The 11,777-nt window shown below is 35.5% G+C and overlaps 2 protein-coding genes across 4 annotated transcripts; one reads left to right on the forward strand and one right to left on the reverse strand.

Moving 5' to 3' along the window:
- The first annotated feature begins 725 nt into the window (after window positions 1-725).
- On the forward strand, window positions 726-4,217 carry LOC110655863 (probable disease resistance protein At5g66900). Its single transcript, XM_021812335.2, has 5 exons — window positions 726-1,496; window positions 1,987-2,387; window positions 2,473-2,831; window positions 2,927-3,129; window positions 3,253-4,217. Exons 1-5 carry the CDS (start codon window positions 848-850, stop codon window positions 4,095-4,097), a joined length of 2,457 nt encoding a protein of 818 aa, XP_021668027.2. The 5' UTR covers window positions 726-847; the 3' UTR covers window positions 4,098-4,217.
- Window positions 4,218-4,377: 160 nt separating this feature from the next.
- LOC110655864 (serine/threonine-protein kinase SRK2I) lies at window positions 4,378-11,200 on the reverse strand. 3 transcript variants are annotated; one of them, XR_002495033.2, is made up of 10 exons: window positions 10,581-11,195; window positions 9,754-9,828; window positions 9,544-9,645; window positions 9,401-9,454; window positions 9,189-9,281; window positions 7,256-7,348; window positions 6,097-6,201; window positions 5,911-6,009; window positions 5,095-5,471; window positions 4,378-4,797 (listed from the first exon to the last, which is right to left on the reverse strand). XR_002495033.2 is itself a non-coding variant. In XM_021812336.2 (9 exons), the coding sequence occupies exons 1-9, from the start codon at window positions 10,755-10,757 to the stop codon at window positions 5,181-5,183; spliced, it is 1,089 nt and encodes a 362-aa protein (XP_021668028.2). In that variant the 5' UTR covers window positions 10,758-11,195; the 3' UTR covers window positions 4,799-5,180. The 3 variants fall into 3 exon arrangements, 2 of the variants coding, with proteins under 2 accessions (XP_021668028.2, XP_021668029.1); XM_021812336.2 differs by lacking the exon at window positions 4,378-4,797 and having other exon boundaries at window positions 4,799-5,471; XM_021812337.2 differs by lacking the exons at window positions 4,378-4,797; window positions 5,911-6,009 and having other exon boundaries at window positions 4,799-5,471; window positions 10,581-11,200.
- Between the last annotated feature and the right edge of the window lie 577 nt (window positions 11,201-11,777).

Consider the following 11,777-nt stretch of genomic DNA (forward strand, 5'->3'; position numbering starts at 1 on the left):
GTCACATCATAAAGTTCAACCGTAAAAAGTTAAATTATATGAAAATATATCTAATCCTGAATTTTGTTTATAAGTCAACTTATTTATTTTTTTAAATTTGAAATAAAATTATTATTAATTAAAAATTTATTATATAATTATAAAAATATAAAATATAATAAATATATATTAAATTATTTTATTAAAATAAAATAGCAAATAATTTGCACAATGTATAAATAGAATGACAAGTTCAAAAAGTAATTTTGAGATTTTTAAAAATTTACTCACATTCTCTAATTTAAGTACAAATGAAGTCAATTTTTAATTAAAAAATTAAAATAATATATTTTTAATTATAATAACATTAATTTTTAAATAGTAAAAATTATTTATTATTTTTAATAAAAATAGATACATGAAAATTCTCAGTGAAAAGAAAAAATTCAGAAAAAATAAATCGAATAATACAGTATTCATTAAAGCCAAGGAAAAAAAAAAATTTGCCTTGGTGGTGAGACTTTGTACCTTTTGCCATTTTCCAATGCTTTCTTATTCGGTGGGTCAAAAAATTTAAATAATAATTAAAAAAAAAAAAAGGCAGTTCCTGTAAGTGACCAAGTCAAGGTCCGCGGGGGTTAAAGAATGAAGTTGCCTACGCAAAACGCATTGACTCAGTACCTGGCACATGGATTGGTCACCATGTCATTGTCACGGACAGATATATGCTCTATGGATTCAGGAAAGCATTCCCACCACATAATCATATTCTTTTGGCTATGCCACAACTAGAGATTGATAGATTTAAAGCTTGCGAGTTCTGGCCCCTCTGGGACTTGTCATCACCTGCACAAAACCAGAATTTGTGATGGCAGCTGCATTAGTTGGTGGGGCTGCACTGGGAGCAGCATTTGGAGAGTTGTTAAAAGCAGTTGTGAAAGCCAGAAACAGAGCCCTTATGTTCAACACCATCTTGAAGCGCATGGAATCCACACTTAAATCCATAATTCCTGTGATTAAAGAAATCGAAGAGCTCAACAAAGTATTGGATCGTCCAAAACAGGAAATGGGTCAAATAATGGAACAAATCAAGAAAGGTGAAGAACTCGTTCTTGAATGCTCAGGAATACACTGGTTGGCCTGTTGGAAAAGGCCTAAATACGCAGGCAAGCTTATCAAGTTAGAAAAGTCACTCAAGTCTTTCTTCGAGATTGTTATGCAAGCCCAACAAGCAAGAGATGGCAAGGAAACTTTGTTGGAGGTAAAAGATCTGCGGATGGATTTGAAGCGATTAGATTTGAATGTGAAGACTAGTAGGGCGCATAATGTGAATGGATATATTGCTCCATTGGTGCTGCCCGAGCCACTGATAAATCCTATAGGATTAGAGGTGCCATTAAGGGAATTGAAGATGGAGCTGTTCAATGATAAAGTGTCCATGGTTGTGTTGTCTGCTCCTCCAGGTTGTGGAAAGACCACTTTGGCTAAACTACTTTGTCATGATAAAGAAGTTAAAGGTATAGTTCTCTTGTACCCAGATAAGCTTCCTAGTTTTGGACTAATTTACAACTGCTGAGTGCTGATTGTGAAATTCATTCTTTAATTATGCTATGTAAATTTGTTTATACATTTGTTCATTTATAGCTCAAAATACTAGTAGGATCTTTACCTAATTTGAGTTGGAAAATTTTATTTTAAAATATCTATGTTATTCCTAAACTGAGTTAGATTCTTAATTAGATAGAAAATGAGGAGACTAATACTATAAATTGGAATATTGTGAAAAGATTTTTTCTTTTTTTTTTTGGCTTTCGCTTATTGTGGAAAATTTTTTCATTGTAGTGAAGACACCAAGTAGATGATTAATTAATATATTTATTATAAGCAGTTAGGTAATGAGGGCTAAATCACATAAATTTTGGCCTTGTGTGATTGTTTGCTTTGTTTTCTTTGTGATTTAAAAGCTTGGGCAGGCAGGTCTAATATGGATATTTGGACTTTGCACAGAGAAATTTGGTGATAATATCTTCTTTGTAATTGTGTCGAGAAAACCAACCTTGGAGAGCATTGTACAGAGACTATTTCAGCACAAGGGTTATGAGGTGCCTCAGTTTCAAACAGATGAACATTTAGTCTACCACTTGGAACAATTTTTGAAAAGCCTAGCACCAAGTGCTATATTATTAATCCTGGATGATATTTGGCCTGAATCGGATTCCCTTCTTGATAAGTTCAACTTCCAAATCCCAAATTACAAGATTTTGGTAACATCAAGATCTTCATTGCGAAGATTTGGTTCATCATATAAGCTGAAGCCACTGAATGATAAAGATGCCATGACTGTTTTCTGTAACTCTGCTTTCCTTCAGGATAAGAGCTCTAATATTGATGAAGACGTTGTGAAAAAGGTACTTGGCAATTTGCAATTGTAGTCAGCATATTTGCTTACTTCATCTTAATTTTCATTTTTAATTCGCAGCATTGAATTTGCAGATAGTGAAAGGGTGCAAGGGTTTTCCTCTAGCTCTTAAAGTGGTTGGCAGATCTCTTTGCGGAGAGCCTGAGGAAATCTGGAAAAGAAAAGAAATGGAATTGTCAAAACACGGTACTATTTTTGAAGATGATGAACTAATCCATTGTCTCCAAAGTAGTTTGGATGCCTTGGATAACAAAATTATTGTCAAGGAATGTTTTATGGACCTGTGTTCATTTCCTGAAGACCAAAGAATCCCTGCCACTGCCCTCATTGATATGTGGGCAGAACTGTATGAACTAGATGAAGATGGTGTACATGCCATTGCCAACCTCCATGAACTTTCCAACAGGAATTTAATTGATCTTTGTGTTGCAAGGTACTGTGGCTTTATATTGTAAAGTCTGCTGTATTTTGTCTTGGTATTTGAAGATATTGGACTCACTAAGTAATTGAATTTTGATGCTTTATCAGGAAAGATGCAAGTGGCTACTATAATAAGCACTTCGTTATGCAGCATGATCTTCTGAGAGAACTAGCCATCCTTCAGAGTAGCTTGGAATCCTTTGAAAAGAGAAAAAGACTAATCATAGAGATAAGAGCCAACAATGTTCCCAACTGGTGCATGGAGCAAAAGCAGCCTAGCGTAGGCGGCCGCCTCTTGTCTATCTTCACAGGTTATTCATTTCCTTTGTCTAGCACATAATGCACCCACACACAGAGGCATGCTATAAGATATACAGTTACTAGTTTATCTTCTATGCACTGATGTCTCACACCAAACTGGGCACTGTTTGCAGATGAAAAGTTTTCATCAAATTGGTGCAACATACAAGCACCTGAAGTTGAGGTTTTGGTTCTGAACTGTCGCACAAAGACCTACAGTTTACCCGATTTCTTCGGAAAAATGAAAAAATTAAAGGTTTTGATTGTCACAAAATATGGTTTCTTTCCTACTGAAATAAGAAATTTCCCATTTCTTGGTACTATATCCAATTTGAAGAGGATCAGATTGGAGAAGGTTTCAATTCCTTCCTTTGGCTTCACCTCTGTACAGTTCAAGAATCTGCACAAAATAACCTTGGTGCTATGCAATATTGGCCAAGCTTTTAGCAGTACATCTACCATCCAAGTTTCAGATGCATTGCCAAATTTGGTGGAAATAAACATCGACTACTCCAACGATCTAGTCGAGTTGCCTGTTGGGCTGTGTCAACTTATCCAGCTAGGGAAACTGAGCATCACCAATTGTCACAAGTTGGTTGCACTGCCTAAAGAAATAGGCAACCTGGTTAATTTAGAGATTGTAAGATTTAGCGGCTGCATTGAACTGGCAGAGTTACCGAGCACGATTGGAAGCCTCCATAAGTTAAAAATTCTTGATATATCCGAGTGTTCAGAAATCAGAAAATTGCCTGAACAGATTAGGGATCTGCAAAATCTAAGAAAGCTCCACATGATCGGATGCTCAAACAAAATTGAGCTACCCCCTTCAATCTTGGAACTAGAGCATCTCAAGGAAGTGATATGTGATGAAGAAATAGCCAACTTATGGGAGCCATTTGTTGACCAACTTGAGAATTTGGAGATTCAGGTGGACAAAGAAGACATCAACTTAAACTGGCTTTACAATGTTGGTTTTTGACCAACTCTTCTCTCAAATATTGTTAGACAGCCATCGTTCTTAACTCCCTTGTAATGTTCCATTCATTCTAGTCTTTATTTGATGTTTTTCATAATGGAATTAGTGTGAACTATTTCACAATAGGAGGTTGTTTTGTAGCCCTAAAAAGGCAGAGAGCAATAGGACAATTAACAAAGAGGGCTGACCGTTTGGTAAAATTATAATGAAGCTAGTTTACTTGGCTTACTCAAAATTGTTATATATCGCATAAGCAATCAAGGCATCATCGCTGCAGCAGCTGTAACAGCAAAAGCACAGACTATGATACTTCAACAAAATACAGTGTTAGGATTGTTATTCATGTACTAACATAAATAGAGAATTGAATTGTAGTTGGCTTATCAATCAAATAATACAGAAATTCTATCTTCTCCCTAAGTTCTCTATCTCTCTGTTTTGGGTTTCAATTCCTTCCTTTGGCTTCTCCTTAATACAGAAATACACCATCTCTCGATCTCTCTGTTTCTTCCCTTCTCTTTCTTCTCCTCCTCCCATTTATTCTATTTCTTCTCCCTTTTCCTCTGTTCTTCTATTGGTTGTGGTCAGTCCACAAAATCCAGATGCATTTTCAAGAGACACAAGTGCTCACAAGCACTTGCACATTGAGAGAGACAGGAGACTCTTCTAACTAGTGCAAAACTAAGCCAGGGAGAAAAACTAGCTGCAAAATATATATTAAAATTTATAAGCAACTGTTACATAAAGCATACATAATTTATACCAGAATAGTAAAAAACAAAAAGCACAGGACCAGTGAAAAAAATAATAAATAGTCAGTTCATCGGGATGGCAACAGGTGCATATCCCAAGTTCGAGAATTCATACCGCTTACCAGCCCTTTTCAAGCAATAAGATGAAATCCCTCCACACAGAAAGAAACAGAACATTCATATTGTGAGCATGACAGACCCAAAGCATATATTGCACTTTCATAAGCTGTTTTTCTATGCTAACCTACCACATTCTAGGTTGCATTTTTTTGCCTAGATCTTGATACGTCCACAAGCCTGAAGAACCACCACCTCTTGTAAAGAAATGCCGTGATTACAGTGCATAAACTATCTCCCCGCTACTATCCACATCAAGCTCAGATTCAGAATCAAAGTCCAGCATGTCATCATCCATGTCAAGGTTGTCTGCCATATACCGATTAAGGTCATGGGCCCCAGCAGCTGGTATGGTGGCCTCAGAAATTATTTGCATTATGGTATCAATGCTCTGCATGGGTTGCTCAGGCTCCTCAAACTGGTTGCCTATTGTCTTCTCATCCATTAGGTCCATCGGCAGATTCTTCAGAAACCACTCATGGTTCTTGATTTGTGGAATGGTAATCCTCTATAATATACAAAAAAGGGCGCCTTAACAAAAAAGATCACACTAGCAGAGGTAGTTGACATAATAAAATTGCCCAATATATAATAATAGTAAGCATTGCACCAAATTTTAGCATGCTTCCTGAGGCAAGTTTCCGACCAAAATAATAAAGCTAACTCAAACAAATGGTTTATTAGTATCTATAATATATAAAGGATTAAAAATTTTTGCCGAGGTTCACATATAATGACTCCATTTAATTTTACAAAAGTACAGTCCTCATTTCTATTCATCACCACGCACAGAGATATAGAAGAAATTTATGCAGTGCAGTTGCTACTAATTAGCAGTAAAAGATGAAGTTCTACTATCACACTTCTCAAGTTGTTCTCTAAAACACACATCAAAGTTATTTATCTATCTAACAAAACTAAGATTCCTAAGAAAAGGAATTACTCACAGCTGCAGGATCAAAAACAAAAATTCGAGAAATCAGGTCACGACACTCAGGAGACATCTGAACAATGTCTGGGATGGAATACTGGACATTAAGAATTCTCTGCAAGGATGCAACAAGAACATTGTCTTGCATAAAGGAAATATAGCATAAGAAAGTGTTAAGTAACAACATGATCCAGTGATAAACCTGTATTGTCTTCCTGAAGTCCCTTGGCTCATCAGGATCCTCAAAGGGATATGCTCCAACCAGCATCACATACAACGTTACCCCACATGACCACACATCTGCAATCTGTTGTTGCAGCACAACATCAAACTAGCAACATATTTTTGTATTAAATAATCCAATTCTGAAAACATTTATCATGATTTGGGTATGCCTGCATGAGTTTGTTAATACAAACTTCCGACTTAGACCAATTATTGCTTGTTAACAGTCAGTATACAGTCTACCAATTATTGCTTGTTAATAGGCAGCACACAGTCTACAGTGACAGTGAAGGCACAGCCCAATCCCATTTGCAATACTTTTATGAAGGAAAGCATAACAAAAAGTTCCCCCTCCATGGAGTAGAACATGAGATTTCACTTAAGGGCTATAAGAGTATAGTAACAAGTGAAGTGGGTGCAAGGTTCCTTCATGAAGCCAAACAGGAGATATTAACACACAAGCCATCTCAAAAGTGTACACTTCATACCAAAATACTAAAGGTCAGTATTGATTTCAAGTCCTACAAATGTCTAAGAAGGACCATCTTGGACAGTGGACTACAATTGGCATAGTCACAGGTTACATATGAGACCAGGACCACATCTAAATGAAGATATTGTAAATAGGAAAGCAAGCCAATTTCTTTCCATGAAGGTGGCCATGCCAGAATCAAATAGCTTGCGATTCATACCTGAAGCAAGTTGATTGATTCCATGGTATTGATCATGGGCATTTAAAGCTTCAAACTACAATTTGATAAATAGTAGGTACAAAAATGTTTAACATCATCTCGGCCACAAAGCTCAAATGCACAACACCAAAACCAAAAGCAATATACAAAATGATAGAGAGGAATTTTTTAAATAAATAAAAGACCATGTGAAAGAGGCAGACCTCTGCCTCATTGTACTCCCAATTTTCCACCCAACCTGACTGATAATCAATCATTCTAAAACAAAACAACAAAAATAATATTTTGCAAACATAACCACTAACATAACCTTAAACATATCAGTTCAGCCAATCAATACAGTAAAAATATAAGCTAAACTTTAAAATTATCAAAAGAATGCAAATTGATTGAAGCGGTCACATATCTTCTCAATTGAATTTGAAGGAAAAGAAATGGTGGTACCTTGCCATCATATTCTTGCCTCAACAACACCTCTGGTGCAATGTACGCAGGAGTTCCTACTGTTGATTTTGGCTGTGAATGAAGCACTGAAGACTGGAAAAAATCCATTGAGGCACAAAAGATTGAAAATTATTATTATTATTATTATTATTATTACATACTCAACAGAAAAGTCTTTAAGTTTAACAAATATGCTTCACAAAGCCAAGATAGAAGAACAAAAAAACCTGTCAATACTCGATAACCATAGTAAGAACCACTCCAAAGTCCTAGTTCTACCATTTAATTGTCTACAATCAAAGCTTGTTGCTTGTTGCTTGTTGCTTGTCACTTGTTGCTTTCTGCTTTTAAAATACAAAAGGCCAAGAAGCCAAATTTAGTAAGTTAATCAAATGGTGCCTTAAAAGGAATAGTCACCTTACAACCTCCATAGGAACATGTGAGTAATCATTGAACTCTTCCAATTCCTACGTTATAAATCACCTCGTCAACAAGATTTTAGAACTTGAATTTTGTCTCATTTCCATTGTTACATAAAAGTAAACCTCTCTACAAAGAAACATAATTCTTTAATTGTCCTAAATCAATAGTGCAACTTCATTGATTCAAAGAAAAAGAATCCCTAAGTGGCACAGCCCTGAGACTTGGTACTGTACTCAACTCAACTCAACTCAACTCAACTAATCTTTTATCCTAAAAATTTATTGGGGTCAGCTATATGGATTCTCTTTCTCCACTCTAAACGATTTTGAGTTAAATCCTCGAAAATGTATAATATTTCTAGGTCATGTTGTACTACTCTCCTCCAAGTCAGTTTATGTCTACCCCTTCTTTTCTTTCTATCCTCTAACCCAATGTGCTCTACTTGTCTAACTGGAGCCTCCGTATGTCTACGCTTCAGAAAACCAAACTACCTCAATCTCCTTTTTCTCAACTTATCCTCAATTGGAACCACTCCTACCTTTTCTCTAATAATCTCGTTACGGACTTTATCTAGTATAGTATGGCTATTCATCCACCTTAACATTTTCATCTCCACAACTGTTATCTTAGACACAAACGACTCCTTCATTGCCCAACACTCACTACCATATAACATGGCCGGTCGTACGACTGTACGGTAAAATTTTCCTTTCAAGTTAATGGGAATCTTGCGATCACATAAAACTCCCGTGGCACGTCTCCACATCAATCATCCAGCTTTAATCTTATAACTAACATCCTCCTCACATCCCCCATCTACTTGAAGGATTGAGCCGAGATATTTAAAATGATTACTTTGGGGCAATTTCACTCCATCCAAACCAACTCCTTCCCTATTAGCAGTCCGGCCTTCACTGAACTTACAATGTATATATTCTGTCTTCGTTTTATTTAACTTAAAACCCTTTGACTCTAGAGCACTTCTCCAAAGCTCTAGCTTTCTATTGACTCCTTCTTGCGTCTCATCTATCAGAACTATATCATCCACAAATATCATACACCAAGAGATTCTCTCTTGTATATATTTCGTCAATTCATCTAGAACTAATGTAAAAAGGTAAGGGCTTAGCTGAACCCTAGTGTAATCCAACTGAGATAGGAAAATCTCTTGTGTCCCCTCCCACTGTGTGCACAATAGTAGTTGCTCCTTCATACATATCTTTCAACACTTGTATGTACTTAATAGATATCATCTTTTGTTCTAACACTCTCCGTAAGACATCTCTTGGAACACTATTATAAGCCTTATCTAAATCAATAAAAACCATAGATGTAGTAAACCAGTACCTGAGACTTGGTACTATAAACCAGAAAATTCACAATCTCAACCTTGAGATCCAATAGTCCATAGATGTAGTAAAATATGTCAGCAAACAAATTAAACACTGAAAAAATCATGATGACAGTGAAAGAAGAAGAGAAAGCAGAAGTGATAGATTAAAGTACTTACCTTGGAGTACCCAAAATCACAAATCTTCAAGCGAGGAGCCTCGCTCCCATCCAGTAAAGTGTTCTCCAACTTCAAATCACGGTGACATACTTGCTGCATCAAGGACAATATTCACGAAGCCAAATAAATTATGTAAAAATATAGTTTACACTAGAAACCACAACAACAGCAACAACATCATTATTTGGTGAAAGTAAATGAAGTTTGAGTACCATGGCATGGCAATAGCTAACCCCTGATATGAGTTGTTGGAAAAAGAACCTTGCCTGAACTAGGAACCAAAGTCAAGAAACCATGCAAAAAGTGAAAATATAATAGGAAAGTACAGTTAGTAATAGTATACTGGAATGTAAACCTCATCCTCGCTGAAACGTCCAGCATTGCATATTTTCTCAAAAAGTTCTCCTCCAGAGGCATATTCCATCACAATGGCCAGATGGGTGGGAGTTAAAATGACCTGGAATAAAACTTTACAGTAACTTATACATCAAATTAAGACAGAACACCCTTTAAATGAGATAAGCTTGTGAGGTCACAAAAAATAATAAAGAAAGAAAAAGCTAACCTCTTTAAACTTCACAATGTTGGGATGCCTGAGCGACCTGTGATTAATAATTTCTCTTTGAACATTTTCATCAATCTGCAACACAGTACCACAATGAACTGCTACAAGCATTCGAGAATTCTATCATTCACTATTCCGAATTCAATCCAATACTTATAAGTTTAATAGATTAAACCAAAATACGGAACTAAATAACCTACTCTCCTCACCCACCCCCACACCTTCCCCCCCCAAAAAAAAAAAAACAAAAACCAAACAAAACCCAAAAAAAAATTAAATTAATTCCCCTACCACAAAAGCAAACAACATAAACATTCATATCAACTTAGATCCCCATTCCATATTAATAAAAAATATCAAAATTATATGCACCAAACAACAAAAAAATTTCTAATGTATAGTCTGTTACTCGGCAAAAACTAAGCGCTTCTACGCACTGTTACCCATAGATGTTGTCCTCCTGGAAGAAAAAAATTACCCAATCATCTGTTACCGACATGAACCAATATGCAATTTATTAAACCATTGAACTTGACTTTCTTCCAGTCAAGCTCCAAGTAAAGGAAAAGGGGGAAGAGGGAGAAAAAAGGAAATAAAACTATAAGCACAAAATAGGATAAATTCTCACAATTAAATCCATAAATGAGCAAACATTAAATTCAAATATACTAAATTTGGCAGACCACAAAACCAACTAATAATTTCCTAAATAGACAGCCAAACCAAAATTAAACAAGAAAGTAATAATAATAATAATAATAATAATAATAATAATAATAATAATAATAAAATCATTATCGCATAATCTATGACATCAGAAAACCAACCTTGTCACCTCTCTCGATATACTTTACGGCAACAAGCTCCTTGGTGACCTTATCTCTCATCAACCTGGCGACCCCGAAGTTCCCTGACCCAATATCCCGGACGAAATCGTACCGGTCACTGTCGTGCAAGATCGGCAAATCCATACCGGGTCCCACGGTTATCGTCGACCGATCCATTTTCCACGGATTTGCCCCTCTACCAAACTCAGTGATCACATTAGATAACTTCAACGCAACGACTATTTCCTGCTCAACCACAAGTCAACACAGATGGCAATAATAAGAAACTAAGGCACGGATTGTAGATCGGTGACTCGGTTTGCTTGAAGTCAGTGAGCTGAAGAGGCAGCAAACGTTTCCAGTGGGAAGAGAAATTTAACGCTTCCAGTGGGAAGAGAGACTTTCGATCGGCGACGGTTTAATATCCGAGTATATGTGCTTCTGTAACAGTGAAAGGAGAGAGAGGACCTTTTGGGTTTTGAAGAAAGGAAGTGATGATGCCAAGGAGATATTTACTATAGAGAAGGTGAATGAGACAAAAACAGTGGCGTTAGTTGCAGCAGCGCGGAGATTGTAAACGACGGCGTTTCCCGATGGTAGCGATGTTTCACCAGGTTCGTTTCTTTTTCTTTTTCTTGTCTCGTTCCAATTGACCTTCAGCTCCGTCCTTTACTGCTAAATCCCAGAGTTATCCCTGTCTTTGGATAATTTTAGTCCGCACGTGAGTTGCATGTGAATATATAATTTTTTTTACTTAAAATGAGAGAAATTTTAAAATGCAACGATTTTGTTATAATTATTCATTATAATCTCTATTTAAAATCTAAAATTTCAAAAAATTAATTAATTTGTTTTCAATTTTTATATTTAAAATTAAAAAATTTAATATTTTTAACTTAAAAATTTTATTTTTAATAAAATAAAAATCAAGTATATCTATATAAAAATTTATTTAAATTTTTTTTTTTAAATAATTTAATTTAAAAAGCAAATAAATTTTGTGAGTTTTATCATTCATATGTATATATATATATATATATATATATATATAGACGAAATGTGATCAGATTTTTGTTGGCATCTGATCTAATTGAATTCTAATAAATCGAGTTTAAGTAGTATATTATTGAGTTTGAGATGGATTTAAATTTGAAAAATAATATCTATGATAGATTTGGTTGAATTCAAATTTTAAAT

Source organism: Hevea brasiliensis, chromosome 7 (genome assembly GCF_030052815.1).
Source record: "Hevea brasiliensis isolate MT/VB/25A 57/8 chromosome 7, ASM3005281v1, whole genome shotgun sequence".
NCBI classification, from domain to species: domain Eukaryota; kingdom Viridiplantae; phylum Streptophyta; class Magnoliopsida; order Malpighiales; family Euphorbiaceae; genus Hevea; species Hevea brasiliensis.